This window comes from Anabrus simplex, chromosome 3 (assembly GCF_040414725.1).
Source record: "Anabrus simplex isolate iqAnaSimp1 chromosome 3, ASM4041472v1, whole genome shotgun sequence".
NCBI lineage: Eukaryota > Metazoa > Arthropoda > Insecta > Orthoptera > Tettigoniidae > Anabrus > Anabrus simplex.
In genome coordinates, this window is record NC_090267.1 from 332217797 (window position 1) to 332244659 (window position 26863).

The window sequence follows — 26863 nt, forward strand, 5'->3', positions numbered from 1 at the left end:
TTGCCATTTGATCCATCACTACACTGTGTGCCAAACCATGTTCACCTATGACACTTAAGTATCTTACACTGTAAAGTTCTGAATGAAAAATGTAACTCATAACAGATTCACAAATTTCAATCTTCTTTAGCCCCCACTGTCAATGTTACTTGATAGCATATACTGTATATATTGGGACCTTTCCCATCATCTCCCATAGCTCATGGGATCATGTGACAACACTAATTTACCCCTATCGGGTCTTAACACATGGGACCACACGCTACAGAAAATAACAGTCAAGGGACCTTTTCTGCCTAGTGACAAATGTCACCTCATTTGGATTTTAATAACTAATCCGAACACATAAGATGACAAATGCCCATTACAGCATAGCGAGGTCTTCTGCTAACCTTTCATTCCAAGATATGAGCACAAACCTCTCAAGGGCATGGTGTGTCCGCAGATACGAACTAGAACCAACTTATATCTAACTTATAGGCATAAAATGAACGGAAGTGGTCAGGATGATAATATCGGCAAGGATAGGCACAAATAAAGTTTCCTAAGATTTAATTAGCTCTCGTTGCAACATACTTTCTACAACCTTGATGATTAAATTTTAAAGAAATACATTTGACACTCAATAACGCAACGGGAAATCAGCTCCGTGCTGTCACTCAAGTAAAATTTTCGATCCACATCTTCACCAGTGTCCCTATGTGGACTACTAAAATTACGACATCAAATTTAATGGTAAAACAAATCACACATTTACAAATTAAGCACTTGAGTGATACTTCATTTCCACATAAACAAATCGGAGATGGTCGGATTACCTTCCTAAAGTTTCACATCGTATAATTGGCTTCGCTGTTCATCGGCCCTCTTATTACATTTCAGCTGTTGAATACGACAAACAATATCATAATAAAAACACTTGACTATTTACAGTAATAAGCTACGACCTTGCGAATGTGAAATATTCCCCGGGATTGACTCGCAATTTACATATTCAAAAGAAAACACTGGTTTACTCTGGGATTAGTCTTAGAGTGGCCGCCTAAATTAAACATAGCACGATAAATTATATATATTAAAAAAATATATAAAATTAGAAAAACAATAAGCAAATTCTATGGAATTGCAACTTATTCCCACAAATAATAAAAATGAACATAATTCTGATGACTGCAAACCACCTCACTCGATGAACTAACTGTACACGTCATAAAGGCCTCAGCCCTTCACTTAAACAAACTATCATTGGGTTATCACGAAAACTAGCTTCAAGAAATCAATAATTATCTAAACATCACGTTCACACACTTCTACCACCTGAAAATAACAGGCCTCTCTCCGGATATTTTGAGATGGACTTTGGCCTGTGTGGAGGGAGGAACATCTAACGTCGTCTCCATCCTTAGGGACATGTGCCCAGGAGTCTCCATTTTCGGGCAGTACCACCTGTTTCATGATGAGGTATGACAAACGCTTAATTTATTTTCTGTAAATACTTCTACTTGCATCGGGAGCTACTTTCCTTTGAATTTCTCACAGGGAGCATGGCATTTCCAGGCCGAGATTTCACTCGTCCTTTCAATATTTAAAATCTTTATTGTCGAACCTAGTGTCAACTTTGTTTCTAACTGTGCGTGTAGTATATCTGCAACTCCGTGACTTCTACACACACTCGTATCTAATCAGTGCTTCGCCATTTGTGCTTCTGAATGTCTTGAAACTGCTTCATTTGAACTATATAGTGATTTCTGCCTGCATGACAACGTTACTTAGTGTCAATTCGGGTGGTAACTGAAGTGTTATGACTTGCATATTACTTTCGAACTTTGTTTCGAAGATTTCCTGCTGGTGTACTCTGATTTTGTAACTGTGAACATCCTTTTTTTATTCTTGTTGTTATTTTGGCTTTCTCTTCTTATAGTCGTATTTATCCTTTCCTTGTTTGTTCCTTTCCATTCCTGCTTTATTCTCACTTATTTGCTTTCTTTCTCGTGGATATCTTACTTTTGTGTAATAGATTTGTATTTTGTATATGTGGTTGGGAAAATTCCATATTTATATATTCTTCTTTTCATGTAAATTTCTAGAGTTTCGATTTAATTATTTCAATATATCTGTTTCCAAATTTTATCATGGTTTCCCATCTATTTTCATCTGTCATGTCCCTTATTCCTCCTCACACTCTCCTTTAATTTTCTAATGTTATTAAGCACTGTTTACGCTGCGCTATGTGTTGTTACTCTGGAATGCTTGTTGGAGATTTTGATTACCACGGCCTCTATTCTCAAGTCCGCATTTACTTCACAGCGTGAATATTACTACCTACTGATTTGAAACTATTTGGTATTATCGATACATTGTGATCTTCCCTTGGCACTATCGTGTATATATAATATATGCATATAACCCCCATGACGGGTTACACAACTCACCTCCAATGGAGATGTGCCAGAAAAAGCTACACCACCTCGGGATGAGGACACGAGTTATACATGATGTCAACTCAAAAGAACTACAACAGGCCTCTTTGGAGGCCACAAGCCTTTATTACTCCTCCAAGGGCCTTCTTGGTCTGTACAGAGATGGCTTTGGACCAGGCATGATAAATCTATTGACATATACCTATTACTGTAGATACTGACTACTGTGAAATCATGACATTTCACCTGCAGCAGACTTTGAGCTCTTGATAAAATGGTGTATGTGTAGTATTACCAGCATAATTTCTTCGAGAATTACTGGAAAGAAGACACTTTATAAGAAGAAGTTGCTCACAAATCAAACATTAATGGCATGAAACCCTGTGATCTACATCATAACAAATGAAGAGACAAATATTTACCCCTTAGGTCCATCAGTCCATGGGAGATGATCATTATAATCACTCGGGTCATGGTTTGGTCTGAAAAAAAAAAAAAAAAAAGGGAAATAAGTCATTTTATGAAAGCATAGAGAAATTTCAGTTTCTACAGGTAAGGGTCTTTGATATGCCCAACAAAGATACATAAGAAAAATATAAATAAATTTATTAGAAAATACAGATGGTAACTTACAGTACTACATTCATGATGGTGAGCATGCATTCAGACTTCTATCACTCACTGGCAAGCTAAAACAGCCATCATGAGGCAGTCATATCATGGTCAGATATGTGTTTAATATGTAATTTACTGAATGCAGGGAATGAGAAGGAAATTTATTGTTAATCGATTGAAGAGAAATAAGACCTTTTTTTTAATATCACTAGTTTTATTGATAGAACACTATTGTAAAGACAGGTAATTATACAGAGTTGTACTTTCCACAGTTTTTTCATTCTAAATGGTACTAGACACAGCATTTTAGGATGGAACTTCAAGATCCACTGCATCTATCATGAAGGTAACAATTTATATGAATAAATAATACAATAGCCTTGTAAATTTGGTTAAAGACAGAGAGACAGTTCAACACTGGTTATTTTCAAGACAGGATAGGAATGATAGGAGGGGGAGTATTCATACTGGTGAAAGAAGAATTTGAAAGCTATGAAAAAGTTAAGAATGAGAAACATGAAATTCTAGGTGTATAAGGCTCGTCTCTAAAATTAACGGTAGCCTAATTACTTGATAAGATAATCAGCCATGTGGGGAATAACACAGAAAGAAATGTGATTGTAGCTGATGATCAAAACTTACCAAATGATTATTGGGAACACAATACAAATGACAGAAAGCAACCCAACAAAAGGTGAGCAAGTTACTTAATCTGGGAAGGACAGCTGAATCAGGAAGTGATGGAACCATCTGGAGGAAAGAATGTTCTGGACATGGTGATGATAAAACCAGATAAGCTCTACAGAGAAACTGAAGTAATAGGAGGTATGGATGATTACAAAGCTGTTTTCATCATAGTTTTAAAAATGCAATACAAAGAAAGGTCATAAAAGTAGGAATATTAGGCACTAATGGTTAATGAGACAAGCATGAGGAAGATGTGAAAAGTAATTATGATGTGGAAAATGGTACATGAAAATATAAACAGCTTATTGGATGGGTATAAAGCAATTGTTGAGGAATGAATAAACAGGTATGTACCATTAAAGGTGATAAGGAATAGTGAAGACCCATTATATTATAACAGAGAAATAAAGAGATTAAGGAAGAGGTGTAGCTTGGAAAGAAAAAGTTTAGAATTGTTGGAGAAGAACAGAGAGATTGAACGAAAATTTAATATCATGAAGAAGTATGCTAAGGATAATATGATGGCAAGCTTGATTATTGGCAGTCATAAAAATTTTAGTAAAAAATGAAAGGGTATGTATAGGTACTTTAATGCAGAAATAGTTCCCAAGAAGGACTTTCCAGGAATTATTAATGAACAAGGGGGCTGTATATATGAGGATTTGCAGAAGGCAGAAGTATTCGGTCAGCAGTAGGTAAAGATTATTGGATATACGGATAATGTACAGGTGGATGAAGTGACTAATACTAATGAAGAACTTAAATTTACCTATGATAATAAAGAAGTTTACAATGAGATACAAAAATTTGAAAACTGAAAAAGCAGCTGGAATTGATAAGATTGCAGAGAATACACTACAGGCAATGGGTTGAGATATACAGTAGAACCTTGACATATTGTTCCCAGGACTGTTGTTATCCCATATTCATCATTCAATTTATCAGGTCACAAAAAGTTCCAAATAAAGTAACATTAAATTTCCCCGTATCTATCATTCCTCGAACTATCGTTTTGTCACATTGATCGTCAAAATAAGTCTGTCCTTGGCTCCAATTTTCCTGCACTGATCATTCATTAAAAAATAATGTACACTAACGTTGCTTTGAATTTAAAGCATCAGCTCAATACTCTAGCATAGAATAGCACCAACATGTTATATGAGAATGAACAAGCAATTCTTGAGTCACTAGGCTTGAGCAAGTATCTTGTTTGAAACTAGAGTCATGTAGTCTGGAGTTCAGTGCGCAGGTTATTCATGCACATCCACACTATACTGTATAACCACACATATGAACTGCCTGGTGCCAAGGCATCATTGTGCTATTTCATTCCATTCTGAATCATCCTTCACTGTGTCTTGGTTATCTGTGGTGGGTACATAATATGGTTCCATCCATATGGATATTGATAGTCCTTGTTGGTTCACTCTTGGTTCACACCAAATGAAAAGGATATTCTCCGGCTCAGCAGATGTAGATTCTCTCCTGAATTTTCTTTCTTTTTTTACTTGAACTGCTACATTTATCAGTTTGCTCCCTTACCTCATTTTTCTTGGCAAATTTGGAGTTTAAAGTTGAAAACACTAACCCAAGAAATATGGCAATGTGTACTCTTTTTATGAATGGATTCATTTCCACTTCCACTTCTTCTATAATTTTCAATCATTCTTCGAGAGTTCTTATAGTTTTCACAGGACATGGCATGTTATAAATAACAATAATACACAGGAACAAAAATTAGAAAAACAAAATATAATTACAAATGATAGATAATACTGTAACCCCATGGGGTTGCTATATGTATTAATATAAGGAAAAATAAGGAAAGTCTCCCCTCCGAAAGCCAAAACACGGGGAGGCGAAGGGTCAAGATGTTGGGATACAAAATTATATGGTACAATTTCAATGTCCAATATAAATCTTCACACGTTGATACAGAGATGATAGTGCAACATATTAAGTACAGTAAACATGGAATGGTCTTACTTGGTTGAAGGATAGCAGAACTTCACCAAATACCAGTAGACAAACACGTTAACTGTGACCAGAAGAGATACAACGGGGCCAGCGTCACATCACACACCACACAAGTTGACAGTACATAACGTAGCTCAATCACACCAGCACATAGCGTAGTAAGCAACCATAGATATTTCATACACTAGTTCTCCGTTCAGCAGATGCATGGGTGTAACGCCGTGCGATTAAAACTGAAACACCACACACACGAGCAAAAGCGAGGGACCAAGTGCATATTTACAGACCACACTGAACCAAAATGGTTCAACCACACATGTTACAGCAGACAAAATTTTTCCAACTAGGTTTCCAGGACACCTTTGTAATATTTCATTGTGTTTCGAGGAATTACGCAAGTACCACATATCCAAATTTACCAGAGATAATAGTTCAAATTTTGCACCCGAGTTAAACATATAAGTAACACCGTTAACGTCATTACACCAGACCATTAGTTTGTATTGGCATTTGAAAAATTACCAAAATAATTGTTATTTTACACTCTTTTGTTGGCTAGTAGGCAAACATACATCAGTTTTTTGAATTACCAATTTATGAGTTATAGTATTACCCATCCAACCTTTGAATAAGATTTACATATAAAGAAAAAGGAGAAAATAACTGAAATATCCCAAGACTTCAACATACTAGTATCAAGACTACCCCAAAGAGATCAGAAATATAATTTAGAATATTTAAGGTGGCTCATGGAATCCAGTGGCAAGTTACAGTGGTTTTAGTCCCAACAAGTTAAGTAAAGTTCAATAGACACAGGAAATTGATAGGTCGAAGACCATTATGGTTTTCACATTCATTTACATGAAATATTAGCATTCTTCCACACATTACATAATTCTACAGGACAATACATATACCAGAAGGATCGTCAAGACCAAGAACAGGAAAGATAAATCACCGGGGGTACATGGAGGTAACAACGAAAAGCATATTACTAGAGGAATGTAGCAGTACACATACCGACAAACCATCTATAGAAATCAGGTAACCCAGAACGTGAAGATTAGGAAAACAGGTAACGGAGAGGCAGAAAAACTACAGAAAATTCAACCACCCGTAACCATAACGCAGCAATCACATGGATAATCGACCCAGAATAAGGAGCAAGCAATGGCAATAACTGGAGACTTAATCGGTATAAAAATAGATGGTGGGGAGATCTCAAGGTGTGTCCGCAAGAGATTACCACGCAACAATTACTGAGGCCAACAACCACATGACGGCCAACAATTACAGTCAGGACGATAGACAACTGAAAAGACATGAAAACGACATTACATCAACCAGAACCAGCTCTACGCAGCATAACAAGGGCCAAAATTCAGGGAAAATTACATCTCCATATAAATAATCTTTGAATATACTGAGCACAGGTGTATTATCACAACCATCAAGTGTTCAGAAGAACCTCTGGATAACCCAGGACTAATAATATGGTGGCAAAACAACAGTCCACCCTGTGTGATTATGCCACACGGGATATAATAAAATATAAACGATGAAGAAGTGATAGATTACACGATGACAAAGCGCATGAGTTGATGGAGAAGAACCTTCAATCCATCAGTTGGGTCCCATACCACCAACGACAGACAATGAATTTTAGCGACAGTTCCAGATTTACCCCAAATGATCCCATACTCACTGGAATAGAACCCAGAACAGTCAGATGACAATCAGGCAACAATATAGAGTTGCAAAAACCTGCAGGGTAGAGCCAAAAGCGACAGAATTACAAAAGTTTAGGTTACCAAACCAGATGAAGAATTGGGGAAGGTACAAACAAAGGAATACCTTATGTAAATAAGATAAATCGGAAGACGTTACACAGTGACAAGCACCAGGTGCAAGGAAAATTTCTCGTACACAAATTTTTTACAATGACACCAGATCACATACAGCATCTGATCCACGGATATCAATCAAAAAAGACATAAGCTCTCATACCACTAGACATCAAATGAAGATATGATCAGGACAGTGTACATTAACGAAATGACAAGATTTACCAATTACACTCCCATAACCCATAGAAAATAAACAGGAAGGAAGATTTAACACAGAAGGTTAATTTCAGGACAGATTCCACAATTATTAGGTAATGAACAGCACCAGTAACCACACAACATTGCGAGACCCATAACCAAAATCCCAACATGAAGACACAGTAAAAACGAAGGGGTCGCTTAAGCTATAAGCCAGCTGTACTCCACACCAGAACTCAGAAATGAACCCACACAACCGCCATGAAGTACCAGTAACAACACATAGGTATAACGACAAGAGATAAGGATGACCAAGAATCAACACATGGAGCAACCCACCAGGACTAGCAATGAAAAATCAGGAAGAATGAAAATTCACTCAAGCACATGGCCAAAACTGATATCATTAACCAGCACCAGAAGATCACACACATGCATGACACTAGTCACACATAATGAGCAGTAGAGAATGAAAGCCAAAACAAGAATTTAGCACACGGACACCTGACAGAAAATATGCAAGGGGAAGAAGCCAATACACAAAGACTACAATTAACCAGGTCAAGGAATGCACAAATTTACAAATAAATTAAGACCACACCTCATTACAACAAGACCACATGAGTGAAGTACATGCACACAGCAGAAAAGGGTGAATAAAAGGAGATGAGTAGTACCAAGAGGACTAAGACATGAATAACATCAGGTACTGAAATTAATCACTCCACAACAGAACTGACAGAGCTACCTGACATGGAAACATCAAATTAAAAAGATAATACCATCTCAGATGAACCATACAGACGTAGCCTATCACCGTTCAATCAGGAAAAGCTTTTCAGAGTACATGACAATAAGAAGACTGCCCAAGGTTACACAAAGAGCATTAAACACAACAGTTCCAAGTGAGATTCTCATCAATATAACATAATCACATGACATAATCATCCACGAGTTCAATACAGACCTACAACAACACCATATCAAGAACGGGAACATGCACAAGACCACATAAGGTAAAATAGGAAGAAATCCCACAGCACATGACCCAGATACAAACCAATATAAGCCTACATAAGCAAGAATCACCAACACATGAGAACTCACCACATTAAATAAACTCAGAATAATAACACATAACACATCGTAACCTGGACAAGGCAGGACAGTAAAATAAAAGTGGAAGGAGAGAGTCACCATGGGTCAAGATTGTAAATGAATTTCACATGTTCAGGCCAAACAGCGAGGTGGGTACACAGTCACTGGAAGAGAAAATGCAATTACAATACAAATTGTAACACTCCATCTGGACCAGGAATGAAGCTGGAATAAAAACATAACTTAGAGATTAAACCAGGGTTACAACACCAGTTCCAACAACCCAACACAAATTAATCCAAGTAAATCCCACCAAGGACAGGCACTGCAATTCCAACAAGGGCTATAGTATACCAAGAGGCTACAGATAACAACATCAAAGAACATCACATCATTAAGGTAAAATGTGGAAGAAATATTCAATAATTTAAATCTGAAAGCAGATAAGTAAATATTTCAAATTAATTAATAATAAAAGTGAGAATGGTCTTCAACTTACCCCTACATGGCAGGTATAGAATAAGCAGACCCAAAACACAACAGGATTCCATGACCACGGAACATGGTAAACAAAACAAGCAGCAAGTGCACAAATACAGAGCCACGCCATACTCCAAGGCCAAGAGGACAGCAACAAGCAAGTCTCGATCAGACATGAAACACATATAGAGAGGAATTGCTTTGGTCAATTTCAGTTTTACAATTTTTAAGTTTAAAAGGTTGGTCACTTTCAGCAGCTAGCAACATTGACCTGGGCAACTTATCAAGTTGTTAGAACAACAACAACCACGCTCTGCTACCACAACACTACTGCAACCCGACAAAGATAATAACAGGAATGATAATAAAACCCCATAAATATAACCAAATGAGCACAAGAAGCAAAATACTTACCATCGAGCAGGAGCAGTATTAACAAAACCAGCGTGGAGGGCACAGAACATAAGGGAAAGGACAGGATCGAACTAACTACCTGAGGGGTTGCCAGGTCAACATTGCTAAATGAAAGCAAGATTAATGTTTAAATAACTTGAACTTTACTTAAAATTAGGAAAAATTTAAACAGAATTTAGGAATGAAAACTGTAGAACAACTAATAAATTTGTAAATAATGTCTTTAAATTATAGATAAAAATCAATTTTTAAAGCAAAATATACTATTAGTGCGCACTCGGATAACAACGTAAAATAATTTTTATGTAGTAGTAAATAAATAGAAGAAAGATAAAAATTGTAATAATTCAACTTGTTAAATTAGGAGAGAAATGTCTATTTTTAGGATAATTAAAAACGTGAAAACACACTCAGATTACAAGCTACAGCTTGCCTTAGAATCAATGAATGACAAATGTTAAAACGGATCCATGCATTAGATATTAATTACATAACTGGCCGGCTTTTCTTTGTGAGTAAGTATACTACAATTAGTAAGTATACTACAATTAATCACAATAAACTGGAATTTGCTTCCGGAACCAGTACACAAGGGTTTCAATCACCCCGAAACACGGAAACACACAATATTAAGGCAACGATAGCAGACCCAAAAAAAATTCCACACGAAAATAATTGAAAGGACACAAGAGAAAATCACACGAACCCGAATAAAAAAATGTCTCAAATAAACTACAAATTACGAAGGGAAACACTTAAAATTCCACAGACAACAAAACTAAGGTACACACGAAGCATACAGCTTCCCAAAACCGAAGCCAACATCCGACTTAAAGAGACAATAGGCAAAGCCCACACAAAATTAGCGTACCGGAGATAAGATAAAAACATGGCACACAATATTGAAAGAAGAAGGAAAGGAAAAACGGACGCGAATAATCTGAGGAGGGCAAGGTATCATCAAGAAATGGGGAACAAATTCCAGCTTATTATAACCAGAATATTACAATAATTATGTATAGTCTTTTAAATTTAACATTTCTTTCAACCAAAATATTAATAAAGGATTTAAATGCCGGTTACTCAATTTTAATTTTAGGAGGCCTTGGAAAACGGTAATGCCCGAATAAGACCGGAAATAAACCATCCCATTAAGTAATTAAACAATGAGCCATTACGAAAACAATACTAGTACATAACGTCTTTCAAAACATTGTCAACAGTCCACCAGATGCCACAAATATGAACCAAGAAAAGTAGAAAGAAATTCACCAACAAAATTAATAATAATAACTTTAAGAAACAGAAAAAGGCAGCACAACGATAATCTCAGTTAAATTAAAGTAATGGAATAATAGGTCTCTCACCAGCGCATATACCATGTTCCAGAATTACTCCATTATAATATTTCGGATATAGAACATTACCAAAATCACGTTAAGTTACATTTTAATATTTAGCAGATACAATTTATATCATTAAAATGTCTGATGAAGAAGAAATTCCAGCTTAATTTAATGAATAAACGGTGGTCGCCATGTCAAACTATAGGCCTAATTTCAATTACAGTAGCGGAGTAGAGATGAAGTAATATTAACAGCGTTGCCAAAACATTTCTTCTAATATAACAGTTGTCGCAGATAGCTTGATACACACGTTCTTCTCCAAATAATCCGGCAGCAGAACAGTTTCGAAACAATTAAGAAGATACTTGTACTTACATTTTGTGTGTCCAATTTAATATACTGTAATCCAATAGCTTACGTTCTAGCCCATTTTGTAATGAAGAACCCTCCTTCAGATAGTTCGGTCACACTAATATTAAAAAAACTGTAAATATGAAACGCACAACATTATTGCGCTACAATTAAGGCAATGCCTTAATTAACGAGGCAATTAGCCTGGATTATCAAACTCCACTCCAACAACTTTCAATCGCATTTTGTACACAACTTCTCCAAACGCGTCCATCTTGGCGAGCTGCCGTAACAGACTCGCGTTCAGTGCAGTCAAGCCGCGCGTCGCTCAGTTGAACATTGACACTGCGCACGCTCAAGTCAAAATTTTGCTTATTGAGCCAATCAGAATTTCGAAGCAACCGACGTAACAATGGCAAGAAGATGCATTTTAAATCTCCACAGTTTCAGACACATAATTTAACAGCAATGCAACCAATGGCCGATAATTGCAGATAAAAGTCCCACACACAAATACATATGTTCAACAAATGAGGGTATCGTAAATTATTGTCTCAGAAAGGCAGGATTGTAAATAAAGGTAACAGATTTCTTCGTATGGTTATGAAGAGTATTTAGGGTTTGTAGTAAAGATATAAAGGGGAGGGTGTATAAGTCACTGAAAAGACCACAATTAGAGTATGGTGTCCAGAGTATGGGAACTTCACCAGAATTACTTCATTCAAGAACTTAAAAAAATGTTAAGCAAAGCAGCATGGGATGCACTAGGTGATTTTGACAAGAGTAACATTACAAGAATGTTGCAAACTCTGGGGTGGGAAGACTTGGGAGCAAGAGGATAAACATCTCAAATAAGCAGCATGTACCAGGGTGTCAATGGAGAGATGGTGTGGAAAGTCATTAGTAGATGTATAATGTAAAGTGAAGTTTTTAAAAGTAGGAAAGACAACAATATGAAGATTAAGTTGTAATTCAAGAGGACAAATTGGGACAAATATTCTTTTACAGGAAGAGGAGTTAGGGATTGGAATAATTTATCAAGGGAGACAATTGATAAATTTTCAACATCATTGAAATTATTGAAGAGAATATAGTCTACAGTATTTCTCAATTAATCAGCTGATTCCTATATTTTGATGTTTGTAGCTCTAGTTTTGGGAGAAGTTATTGAGTCAAGTTATTCCCTTGTACTTTCCATATTTCAACACTTAAAGACAGTTTTAAATTCTGAATGTGCGTAGTAGTAAAAACAAAATACCATAATAACCTGATTATTTAGTTTTATCCACTCTATTGTTTCACTAAAGCTGTTGTCTACTCCTCAGTCACATTTGCTGATACAGGGTCAGGGATTAAATTATATGGCATGCTTTTTATAGCCAGATGTCCTTCCTGATGCCAACCTCATCTGAAGAACTAATGAAAATTAAATTAATGCTGGTGAATGAAATTGGGTAAGGAGGTGAAAGGAATCAGCTGTGGCTTATGAACAAGATCTGTCCCAGCAGTTGCCTGAAAGTGAAAAAAAAAAAAAAAAAAAAAATAATAATAATAATAATAATAATAATAATAATAATAATAATAATAATAATTTACATTTTACGGCCTTCATTGGACCACTCTAGCCAACTTTATACAAAGAATTTTTCAGTTCCCTGTCAGCCCAGTACTTCTTCATTCTCTCTTATCTTATCCTTCTTTCTTCATCAGAAATCACCCTTCCTATTGTCTGTTTGTTGATTCTGGTTTGCTTGTCTGTGAGTTTCCTGATTTTGTTGGTTTTGTTTCTTAAGTCTTCCACTGTAATTTGTAGTTCATCCATGTCTTCCTTGATTTCTGTAATTAATGTGGCATTTACTATTCCATAATTTTCTATAATAATAATAATAATAATAATAATAATAATAATAATAATAATAATAATAATAATAATAATAATAATAATAATAATAATAATGATAATAATAATAATAATAATAATAATAATAAGATGTGTCCGAGCACTTCGGCTCGCCAGGTGCAGGTCTTCTGATTTGACGCCTGTAGGCAACTGCACATCATGATGAGGATGAAATTAAGATGAATATGACACAAACACACAGCCGCGTGCCAGCGGAATTAACCAATGATGGTTAAAATTCCCGATCCTCCCGAGAATCAAACCTGGGACCCCTGTGTCCAAAGGTCAGCATGCTAACCATTTAGCCATGGAGCCAGACATAACTATTTATATCCCATTATACCAAAATTTTAATTGATAATTACACACTAATATATACCTTAAATTTAATTACATTATTCACACATTACTGGAATAATTCAAGAAATTTCCATTTAACCCTCAATCCTTAGTATCGCCATGTGTGTTAGAAATCCGGCAGCACCATGACCACACACCATTTACTCTCTTCTGTAGTCTAAAGTAGACATGTGCTATAGCTGGTATGCACTTCGTGTATGGCACAGCAGCTTGCAATAGGTTGTCGATGGTAGCCTGCTCAGCTGTGTACACATAGGCCACATATGCAGCATTGGGACAGCAAGAGCTGTCCCATTCACCCAGCTGTCCCATTCACCCAAAAGTCCTGATCTGATGTTATGTGGTGTGTTTGTTTCCATCACTTCACTGTAGACGGAGGTGTAAGAACAGCATTTTTAAACTGATCTTGAGTTTCAGGCTACCATTCAATATAGTACTGTAAGGTCTGATTACAGAATACTTTACTGAAATTTTGAGTCAAATAACTCGATGTTGGTGGAAATTATATGCAGAAGTAGAAGAAAGAACCTATCCTCTCACTTTTCATGTACATATTAATGAATAAAAATAATATAACATAAAGGAACATAGACTTATTCATATATTTACTTATATTTTCAAAAGATGGCAGTCAAACACACTCAGACTTTCACAGATGAGCAAAGAGAAGTTAGGATATCAACTTTTGTACCAGAAAAACTAGATTTATCCAATAAATATTCTTTGGATTGACTTGTACATGGGTGCTTTGAATTAATTAATTAATTAATTAATTTATTTATTTATTTATTTATTTATTTATTTATTTATTTATTTATTTATTTATTTATTTATTTAATATGAAAGAGCACAGACATAAAAATTCAATGAAGTGCCTTCATGACTCAAAATACTGTAAATGATAAAAGTTAAAAATATATAAAAAGCACAAAATATACTGTAAATGATAAAAGTTAAAAATATATAAAAAGCACAAAATATAAGCATGACATAAAACATTTTTACATAGTACCTCTATGAAGTTAAATAAATTAGCAGAAACTAAAATGAATTAAAGAAAAGAAAGAAAGAAAAAAGGAAACATATGAAGAGTGCCTTTATGACCTACCAAATAGCCACTAAGACAGAATAATTTTCCTAAATTTACAAACATACATCTCAAGACCTACAATGAACGTTTATTGATGAAAATAGCTACCAGTTTGTGCGGTAGGAGTACATGCTGAGAGGAAAGTCAAATTAGTGTAGTGTTAGAAATACTGACCAAATACGTTCCAAAATATTATTTAGTAAAATGTTCAGGTCATTGTCTGAAGTTGAAAGTAATAACAATACTGAGGCAAGTGTTTTTGATCTAATAAATAAACAATACATGTGATACTGTTACCAATCAGCATGAAAGATCATCACTGCTTCACAAGGTACTTCACCCATCAAATTTTATGCATTATTTAAAATTTAAAAGAATTTTAGATTTGTGTACTATGGTCAGTGATTATTTTGGACACAGAAGGTAATTTCGGACGAAACAAATCGTTCTTGTTTTTGTACTGGTCATTCTAAATTACTTGGGGTAGAAATTGCAGAACTTTAAACTTAAAGGAAATTCTTGAACATCGTTCTGTGTGTTAACCTTGCATTATTAAAGAAAATGATGTGCAAGATTTTGCTTTTGTTGGTGGCTTCATTATAGGCTTTACAATAATTGCTGTTGTAACTTCCTACTGATCACAGCTTTGAAGAGGATATGGCTAAGCCTACTGCATACCTGCCAACTTTTAGAAACCAAAAATAGGAAGATTTTTTTTATTCCTGGATTTCATCACCACGGTCTAGGTGAAAAAAGGTCAAGATAAAAGGCATACATATCTACAGTTACAATGCGAATTGACCGTTAAATTTCAAATCTTAAACTACCAAAAAATAAAAATGGTTACAAGAAAATGTACCTTATCATTATCATTTATGACACTTAAACGAATAATAATATTTATGTCACACCGACACACGCAACGAAATGCATAATATCGTATTTTCTCGCGTAATTAACGCACTTTTTTACGAAAAATACAGGCGAAAACTTCGGATGCGTAAATTATTCAAGGAATTAAGATATTTACAATTCATTTACATTTAAAAGATGCATCAAATATAATATAAAAACACAACTGGTTCAACTCGTTTGCGGTTATCGTCATTTGGCGTAAAATTCCGGAGTGAGATTTTTCCTGAAAATTCAAATAGGGTACATCAGGTAAGTTAGACACGTGGGATTGAAGTACCGACTGGAAAATATTCTTCCCATTACGAGCTGACAATACGACCTGGAGTGAAAACATGAACTAATAAAAGTACAATTCATATAATGCCATAACAATGACATACCGGCAAAAAACTGCCCAACACGAGAAGGGCCGGGAATCGAAGGAGGGACCCTGTTACATTACCCCAAACCGTTTGTATCCAATCTTGTACGAGTGACGTGTACATCCATACTTCTTCTTGAATACAAACGTGGATCACTCGCGGAAATTTTGCTTTGGGCATTGTTTTTCGTTTTAGATCAATGTAAGGTGTAAGCTTTCTGAGATCAGCTGTTATAGCAAGCATTGTTTTTTGCTTCCGGTAGCGAGTATGATAACACTGTATGATCCTTTCTTATCTATTGTTCGACTTTGTGGCATATGGAAAATGATTGGCGTCTGATCTGCGGTTTCTATTAGAGAGATCAAATATTCCTCACTTTACGCTTCTCAATCACAAAACGATGAAAATGGTTTAAATCATTCGTCATTTTTTGGCATGATGATGTTCTTCACTGAAGAGGAAGTCCATTTCTCTTCATAAAATTAATCAAGACTCGGCTAACCTTCAAATCCGAGACACTGATTCCATGTGCAGCGGTTATTTCACATTCTTTAAAATACTGCATTTCGTGAGAAATTGCTTATCCAACTTTGCGTCACAAAATCATATATTTAAGCAGATCCTTCTCTACTTGCGGAAACTTGCCGCTTTTTGGTCCGCGAAATGCTTTGCGAGACATGTTGGCCGCTTGACGTGCACTTCTGTTACCGCGGTAGCGCACGTTTCATTTGGGCACTGAATACTCGCTGCCCTCTTCCCGTATGTTTCGGTGTAACTGATCACCGCGAGTTAGTATGATGCAGTATTACTCGAATACTGTGGACTGACAAACAATTTTGAGATCACAGAATGTCCCGTACCTGAAACACACGTAAAACTAGTGCAGTGGGATTTCCTGCCGGCTAATAAAGGCACGTTGCCCTGTATCTGGAATGCCCGCTTTCGCAATAGGGTTGGGCAGACCGGAACATTCACTTGTTCCGCAACATTAGGAGCTTGAGGCGGAGTGTTTCGGTACAGAGTGCCGGGACACGGGACACAAGACCGTAACTGCGTCCTAGAGAGAACTTCGAGAGGCAACAGGACATGCTCCGCTTCAGCTGGAATGTGCCTGAACCGAACGTGCTGTGTCAAGGCTGCACTAGATAGATTAGTTGGCCTTGGCTGTGTCTGCCTGTCGATACCGGCTGTGTGCCGCCCTGTGCTGGAGTGTCAACATTTTTTCATCCAGTTATATCTTTAATTCCAAAGCAATGACCTATATTTTTCTTGGGCTTAAAAGTTTCCTGAAAGTCCAAATTAATTTTTAACGTCAATCCCCGAGAAAGTGTTGAAGGAAATTTTCGAGATATTGAAGAAAGTAAATGGAAGTTGAGAGGGAAGGAATTCGAAGTGGATAGAGCATAACAACACGAAAGTACATCAATGTTTTCATCCAGTTATATTTTTAATTCCAAAGGACGACCTATATTTTTCTTGGGCTTAAAAGTTTGCTTAAAGTCCACATTAATTTTTAATGTCAATCCCCGAGAAAGTGTTGAGGGAAATTTTCGAGATATTGAAGAAAGTAAATGGAAGTTGAGAGGGAAGGAATTCGAAGCGCAGCGAGCATAACAGCACGAAAGTACAACAATGTTTTCACCCAGTTATATTTTTAATTTCAAATCGATGACCTATATTTTTCTTGGGCTTAAAAGTTTCCTTAAAATCCAAATTAAATTTAACGTCAATCCCCGAGAAAGTGTTGAGGGAAATTTTCGAGATATTGAAGAAAGTGAATGGAAGTTGAGAGGGAAGGAATTCGAAGTGCAGAGAGCATAACAGCACGAAAGTACATCAACGTTTTCATCCAGTTATATTTTTAATTCCAACGCGACGACCTATATTTTTCTTGGGCTTGAAAGTTTCCTTAAAGTCCAAATTAAATTTAACATCAATCCCCGAGAAGGTATAGAGGGCAATTTTCGAGATATTAATTACTCACTAATTACTCACAATACAGGCCAATGCATTCAACTGGTGAAAATATTCTTAAATTAGTTACTTTTAAATACCTGCACTGCCATTTTAACCGTGTTATGTGTATTTTATATTGACCGGGAAAATCTTAACCTAAAAGCAGCCTTTAAACACGATTATTAGGCACGAATTTCAGTGTTCCGACTGTTCGTTCACGTTCCCTGCAGCTTTATGCTGGACCACGGCCATAAGTACACACGGGCACACACCACACAGCACGTTCCGTACAGGCATATTCCCACTGGCGCGGAGCATGTAATGTTGCGTCTCGAAGTTCTCTCTACACTGCGCAGTTACAGTCCTGTGTCCCGTGTGCCCGCTGCACAGTTCAGCTAGTAGGCGAAGGACAGTGCATAGTGGCGCTTCTGACGGGACAGCGAGTTAGTGTCTCCGGCTCGCTTGAGAATGTTTCGGAACAATTGACAGTCCGTGTTGTGGAACAGCGGGACATAACTGTGTACCGGCACAGTGTGCTGAAACAGGGACATAGTGCCCAACCCTATTTCGCAATAGGAAGCCTGCTACTTGAGTAGTTGACATCTTTATTTCGAAACGCATCCGGAGCTGCGTGATGGATGTTCGAAGTTGTGGGGGCGTCAAATACGTGAACATTTGTTTTTTGTCCTCTTTGGACCCAAAAATATTGGGATGCGTAGATTATGCAAGGGCATTGATTACGCGAAAGAATATGGTAGTTTCTTTATCAGACGGTAAAATGAACGGAAATTTATAGGTATCTCTGAACACTTGGAGATAACGTTTGTTATATTTTTGGCCTTAACGAGAAAACTAACTACCTGAAACTGTCACCGACACAACCCACTTAAAAACATTCAACTCATTTAAAATGATGCACTTAAATACGCGAAACTACCACATACAAAACCATTCTATATGTCCCATACATTATTAACATACGACTTTGGCAGTGGGGGAAAGCATACAAGTGCAAGAAAAAAAGGGGCCTAAAACTCCGACGAAACTACGCACAAAAACGATGTTAACAGCGCGCGAACAACAATAAACTCATTCTTTCATCCCGATTAACTGAGTCGCTAGCGCGAGCCAGCCTGTCTTGCTTGCAGGACAATTGCCGCCACGCTGTGGTGAGCGGGAAACACGATACACGAAGGCACAGGACGAAATACTCACGAAATAAAGCATCAAATAAATACTCTTGAAAATGAGGTTTCGTAAATTACACAAACACATAAGAATTTATAGTAGGGGAAGAGTATTGGCCGTACTAGAAGTTATATTGGTCAAAAATAGGAAGAAGTAAAAATAAATCGGAAAATCGGAAGACGAGTTAAAAACCGGAAAGTTTCCGGGTAAATCGGAAGGGTTGGCAGGTATGCTACTGGTAATTATTAGCTACTAATTCTCACCATGTTAAAGTAACTTAACACTGTTGCCTCATTGCTTCATTTCTTCACCCAGTTTTTTATAAATGTGTGCACACCTGGAGTTATTTTGGACAATGTTGCATGTGTACAAGAAAAAACTAGGTACCGGTAGTTCTATGAAGATAAGAACATTGATGAGGATACCATAACAGAGGATCAGATTGGCAAAAATCTCTGGAAATGAAAAGAGAAGAGAGGAGTATTCATTCTTTGAAGAGGATAGATAATTATCCGATATATCTCATACACGGGATAAAAATAGATAGTTGCTTCACAATGATGAGTGTCTTAATTTACCCCAACAGGAGGGGTAACCACTCATAACTTAATATCTTTTTAAAGCAAATGGTGTAAGTTTGCATGTTTGTTCGTGCATTCATTATCACTCATACTCAAGTAGAGGATGCAAAAATTAAAATACTGGTAATTTAAAATAACGTTTTTATATCAAATAAAAAGGAAAAAGCCATTACTTTTTTAATGTCATATAAAATGAAAAAAGCCATTATAAGTGTCCCAAATTACCTCATGTGGCAGTACTTGTCAAAACCCAGTCCACTGTTGCTATTATTGTTAAATAGCTGGCACAGGGCATTTAAAATTCAACTAGGGAGCATGCCAGTGAACGTTTTAACATAACATAATGCTTAAAGCATGCATAGTTCAAACACACAACTACTTCTACCAGTGAAGTGAGCACAACTGAATGCAATGCGGTACAACTAAAGTGTTATTCAAGAAAACGCATACATCATACTACTACTAGGTCAGTGTGGAAAAATATTATTTTTTGTGATGAACAGTAAAACCTCAATGCATCGTTTTTCATGTGGGACGGGGAAAATCATGATGGATGCGGGCAAACGATACATGTTAGTAAGATCAAAAAATTGGGGGAAAACAAAATTATAAAATAATACAGTGACTGTATTTGGACATATTTCTTTATGTAAACCTCACAGAGGCATTAAAATATGGCAACCATGATACATGCGATGGAAATAATAAGCATAACTTTTTAATGCAGTTTCTTGACAATGCGTAATAATTGAAAACCGTTAAGCTCAGTTTCCTTGCCATTGATGCTTTCACGGCCCGTACTTATAGACATAATACTGTATAGGCTTTTGGGCTTATGCCGTGTCAAGAAAATAAGGTGAAATTCTTTACATTTCACAGAGAACTGCGCTCTGCATCATCAGAAGAAAATCTCGACTGTCCACAAGAAAGGCTTCTTAAACAACGACTTTTTGAAATTTAGATGTTATAATAGAAGTGGAAATGGTACGTTCATTCGTCACCAGATGGCTCCCCGGACGTGGCACAGCGCTAGCTTTCGAAGCGGAAGCTGACCGAACCATCAGAAATCAGTCTAAGAGGGTCACATAACATGTGTACGTAACACATTGGTAGGTGTATGACATTGGCACAAGCCTGGAATGAAACATCTGGCGATGAGGAACGTTCGAATTTGGAAAACACAGACAAATTAACAATATTGAAGGGACTGAGATGCAGGGACCATAACATAATTCCCAACTGTGTGAAGCTGAAGCACATGTTAAATACACTGAAGGCCACGAGAAAATATCAACAGGCTAGCCAGGCTCTAGTTATTGAGAGAGTGCATTACACTCGTAGGGAACTGGACTCAGTCTCCCGAGAGTTGTTTCGTTTACACCTGCTGTTAAACAACACTCTCGCAGGAATTGTGGTTGACTTTCGTTCACATTACTGCTATACAGGCTGAATGAAAATTCAACCAGGTGTCATTCAAACAGAAATCAAAGTTCCTCCGACTAGCTCAGAAACAGGCGGTCTCTTGCACAAACCTGGATGTTAGTAAAACTGTCGTCAATCTTTCCAAGAAATCCTTGGACGAGAACCAAACAGCAGTTCTAGCTTGACGTCTTAATTTCACTGTCGCTCCCTCTAAAAATTCCCACTGAGCAGTTAATTACTTCCATTGAAGCAGCCATCCTTAAACTACCTATGGATGAGACTGAGGAGTTAAGACAAAAATGTGTGAGACTCATAAGATCTGCTTTGTACCCGCGCCCAATTTAACAAGAGGCGAGAGGAGAGCTCTGAAGAAACTTAGAGATGATTCTGAACTGACCATTCTCTCAGCTGATAAGGGTAATACGACAGCGGTTATGGACACTGATGAGTATAAGAATAAGATCTCGGCTATATTGTCAGAGCCTGTTTACAGACTGAGCTCATGTGACTCCACCACTCGTGTGTCCAATGTCACCGTGAAGCTCTTAAGGCAATCTTCATTTCCAAAAGAGGAGGCTAAACATCAGTCCATGGGGGATGCAGTGCCACCTAGATTATATGGACGGCCTAAGATCCATAAAAAGATGTTCCCCTCAGACCTACTGTTAGTGCAATAGGTTCTCCTACGTATGCTCTGGCTAAATACCTAAGCAAATTGCTTCAGCCACACATAGGACTTACTGAATCATACGTCAGGGACTCTTGGTATTTCATCAACAAGCTGTTGACAATTACCCTTCAACCTAATGCACTTTTTGTGAGTTTCGATGTGGAGTCCTTGTTCACTAAAGTCCCGATTGACTCGGTCATGTATCTCATTGAACGCCTGTTCCCTGAGGAAGTTACTAAGCTCTTTTACCACTGCATGACTTCCAGCTATTTCTTGTGGGGTGGGAATTTTTATGAACAGACGGACGAAGTGGCTATGGGAGGTCACTTTCACCCGTAGTGGCTAATTTCTTTATGGAGAATTTTGAGGAGGAGGCTGTTGCTTCGGCGCCCGTCAAACGTATGATATGGTGGAGGTATGTTGATGATGCATTTGTGGTCTGGACAGAAGGTCCTGAGAAACTTCATCTATTTCTAAACCACCTAAATCAGCAACATCCTTCAATTAAATTTACTATGGAGATGGAGTCAGACGAATGCTTTCCTTTCTTGGATATTCTAGTAAGAAAGAAACCGGACAGCTCCTTAGGACATACTGTCTATCGTAAGCCTACCTACACAAATCGCTACCTTCATGTAGATTCTCACCAACATCCAGCACAAAAACAAGGCATTCTCTTGACACTCGCCAAGAAGGCGAGACGAATTTGCGAGCCATCTAATATATAGGTGGAGATGGACATGTTCAAAGTCATGTTCAAGGGTAATGGTTACAGCAATTTGCAGATTCATAGAGCCCTGCATCCCAGAGAAATGACCAAGCAAAGCTCCCAGAAGGAAGAAGTGAAGGGAACTGCCTACTTGCCTTACATTCACAACACCACAGATCAAATTGCCAAGGTCCTCCGCAAACACAATTTAAGAACCGTGTTTGGTACCGCCACTAAAATTGCTCACAGTCTGAGTAAAATCAAGGACAAATTGTCCCCACTTTTACATCCTGGGATATACGAAATTCCCTGTATTTGCGGTAAGGTATACATCGGCCAAACATGCCGGTCCATTGGTACCCGTATCAAGGAACTTGAACATAATATTTGTCTCAACCAGCCAGACAAATCAGCAATAGCTGAGCACACTCTATTGTCGGGTCATGATGTCATGTTCTAAGATGGTCGAGCTCCTACCCACACTAGACACTACAGGTCCAGGATTATACGGGAAGCTGTGGAAATACGTAGAAATCCCAACAATTTCAACAGGGACACCGGCTATCAATTAAGTAATACCTGGTTGCCAGCCATTAAGGATTTACATCAGGGCTGTCCAACGTTCGTTTTTACGCGAGCACATTCACATGATAACTATGATAACTAAGAGTATGCGGGCGCCAGGTACGATTCCACTAATTCGACTACTGTTATCGGTACTGCAACGACTATATTATAATAATAATAATAATAATAATAATAATAATAATAATAATAATAATAATAATAATAATAATAATAATAATAATAATAATAAAAAATCTAGAATTAAAAATTATATGAAAATATATTTACTCACAAAATTAATGTGAAATCTGGCACTGCATGCTCGCTGCAAGTTGAGGAAAGTCTGGTGTGTAACTGGAACAGGCTGCTCTTAATGCGTCATCCAGGTGTGAGTCTGTCAGGCAGGATCGGTATTTGTTTTTTATTATGTTCATAGTCGAAAACGCGACTTCACAAAGATAGGTTGAACCAAAACAACATTGCATCTTCAGAGCAACACTGCGGGCAATGGGATATTTTTTACCGTCCACCAGAGTCCAGAAATTGCCACATGTTGCGTAGGAGGATTTCAAAGAAAGGTCTGACTGAAGGCTTAAAATTTCCATTTCTAATTCTTCAGGATTATAATTTTCGAAAATTTCACACACCCTCCCTCCAAGTTCACAAACGTCAACAGAAGCGAAGGGATTATTGACAAACATGATCACTGGTTCAAGCATTGAAAACTGGCTAAATCTGCTACCAAATTCGGACCCAAGAGTTTCAAGATGTTTAGCAAGAGATGAAAAATCACGCTTGCCGCCATTTACTGTATCTGGCATAGATTTCAAATTTGGAAAATTTGAAAGGGAATTTTTATTTAAATGGACAATCCATACCTTAAGTTTCTTTTCAAATGCATTGACAGTACTTATCATACCTGAAATATTATGATCTTTTCCTTGCAATTCGAGATTTAACTCATTTAATTTTGAGGTGATGTCTGGCAAGAATGCTAATTCGATTAGCCAAGATATATCATCACGTTCGTGATAATATTTCCCAGGAGATGATTTCATAAAGTCTCGTATCTCATCCAACAGGCAGCAAAACCGTTCGAGTGCTTTTCCCCCACTAAGCCACCTTACGTCTGCATGAAGGATGACGTCACCATACTCCGAATCTGACATACTTAAAATATTTCTGAACAATCGATGACGAGTAGATGACGATGTTATATAATTCACGACATGAGTTACAATTTTCATGACATGATCGAACTTTAAAACCTTTGAGCATAAAGCTTCTTGGTGAATAATACAATGATAAGAAAGAAATTTTGGAAATGATTCATCCTTAGCGCAAAGAGAAAGAAATCCATTATTTCTACCAGTCATAGACGGTGCCCTATCTGTTGTCATAGCGACAAGCTTTGACAGTGGTAAGTTACTCTTTGGTGAATTTAACGAAAGCATTAAATATGTCTTCTCCCCTAGTACGTCCATGAAGTGGCAATAGCTTGACAAATTCTTCCTTTACTGTAAAATCATTAAAAACCATTCTAGCAAATACACACAACTCAGCAGTGTCAGACATATCAGCACTTTCATCAAACTGGAGTGAAAAATGTTCACACGATTTAAAATCCTGATGTAACTGAGATTCCATATTATTAGAAATCTGTTCAACCCGCCTAGCAACAGTTTGGTGAGACAACTGAAGTCCTTTGATTGAAGACATCAATTCAGATTTATCTTTGTGAGATTCGAACAGAGATTCAGCAGCATTTAGCATAGCTTCTTTCACTACTTCCCCATCACTGAAAGCTTTTTTTCCTTTTAGCTAAGACGTAACAAACTTTGTAAGAAGCTATTGTCATGTTACGCGTTTGCTGAACTGGCTCCTTAAACGCACATTGTTGCAATGCTAATTTAGATTTCAGGTCTTTCACTTTGTGTTTTCTTAGTTCAGAATTAACAGGAAATTCACTGTCGAATTTTTTGTGATTAGTCAAAAAATGTAGGATGTTAACATCCTACATTCAGTATCTTCAATACGGATAACAATGATTTTTATCACTTAGTCAAAAAATGTCGCTGTACATTACTTCTTTTAGGAACAGACACGCTAGCATTACACAATAAACACACAGACTTTCCTTTGTTTTCAATAAAGCAATACTGGTCCTCCCATTCACTGTTAAAGTTATAATTTCTTTGCCTTTTAGCCATGTTAAGAAGAGTTATGTTTAATGAAATATAACTGATTATAAACTGAATAATTTAAAGTTTAAATATTAATGAAAAAAGCACATGAAACATGTTGAATGTACAACTTATCACAACACAAGGCACTCAAAACGTATTCCATAAGCTCTGCATAAGCTCACAAGTAATACTGAATGCTCGCCTGAAAGCTAGCATCTGGGAACATTCCAATTGCAAGACTTTCATAAATCGTTTGTTCATTGTTTACGGCACAGCTTTGTTGGGATTAAAGTTACTTTGTGGGCAAATTGGGTGTCCCATTGTAGTCCTGGTGAAACTCTGTCATGGTAGGTAGTTTATGGCATTGCAATCAAGTGAATCATAAGGAAGCGGTTCTGTTTGGCAGAATAAATATGCGGCTATATTTGGCTCTGTGAGTAGAGAGGGCCTTATACCTGGCGCTAGCCCCCCCATAGTGAGAGGTTTGTGGAGGATTTCCCTTTGTCGCAACTACTTACATGTCGAATAGCTCTCTTTCTGAACCTTTCTTCTACCTCTTCACTAATTGCAGACACGAGTCAGTTAGGCCTAGATCACATTTATGGCTTACTCAAAGCTCTTTGTGTATTTGGAGGTACGAATATAACAAATTTCCTGACTTTGAGGACGGTATTTTTAAGAGAAAAGTAAGAACATTTATTGAAATGCAAAAGTATTGTTTTCAAATATTAAGTAAAATTTAATTTGGAAATTAATTGCGAAGGGCGCCATAAAAGGGCTGATTTACGTCATATGTTACGTACACATGTTATGAGACCCTCTTAGACTCATTTCTGATGGTTTGGTCAGCTTCCACTTTGAACGCTAGCGCTGTGCCACGTCCGGGGAGCCATCTGGTACCATTTCCTTTTCTATTATAATGTCTAAATTTCAAAAAGTCATTGTTTAAGAAGCCTTTCTCGTGGACAGTCGAGATTTTCTTCTGATGACGCAGAGTACAGTTCTCTGTGAAACGTAAAGTATTTCACCTTATTTTCTCGACACAGCATAAGCCCAAAAGCCTATACAGTATCATGTCAGTTTCCTTGTTGCAAATTACTGCTATAAGGGGATATTACAACGATAACCTGCATTTTCAGCGAAATATGAACTATTTCAAAGAATGTGTAATTTTTCATTATTTAGAATTGAAATATAGACAGTTTGTAGACTTCATTTTCTTCTACTTTCTTTTCCAACTTTTTAGAAGGTTTTCGGCATCCAAAGGATGGGAAAACTCTAGCATTAGAAAGATATCAGCCGTGTCTTTAATAAAGGAACAGTCCCAGGATTTGCCTGGTGTGAAAATGGGAAACCTGCTAACGGTGGGAATCAAACCCACTATCTCCCAAAATCAAGTTCACAGCTGCGTGACTCTCAACACACGACCAACTCGCTTGGTTGTTTCGTTCTTTACTGTACGTATGACTCAGTTAGAAATGTGGTGTACATTCTCCATCCACCCTACCTGAATTGTGTCATCAA

General features: G+C 37.1%; 1 protein-coding gene across 1 annotated transcript in view; it reads right to left on the minus strand.

Annotated features, from left to right (window-relative positions):
* The window catches only part of LOC136866329 (putative mediator of RNA polymerase II transcription subunit 29), a 254830-nt gene that overhangs the window by 129232 nt on the left and 98735 nt on the right, over window positions 1–26863 (minus strand). Inside the window, exons 8-9 of the mRNA XM_068226696.1 lie at window positions 2843–2902; window positions 2667–2738 (exon numbers count right to left, since the gene is read on the minus strand). Of these exons, the coding sequence (XP_068082797.1) occupies window positions 2667–2738; window positions 2843–2902 (132 nt within the window). The remainder of the gene's footprint in view (window positions 1–2666; window positions 2739–2842; window positions 2903–26863) is intronic.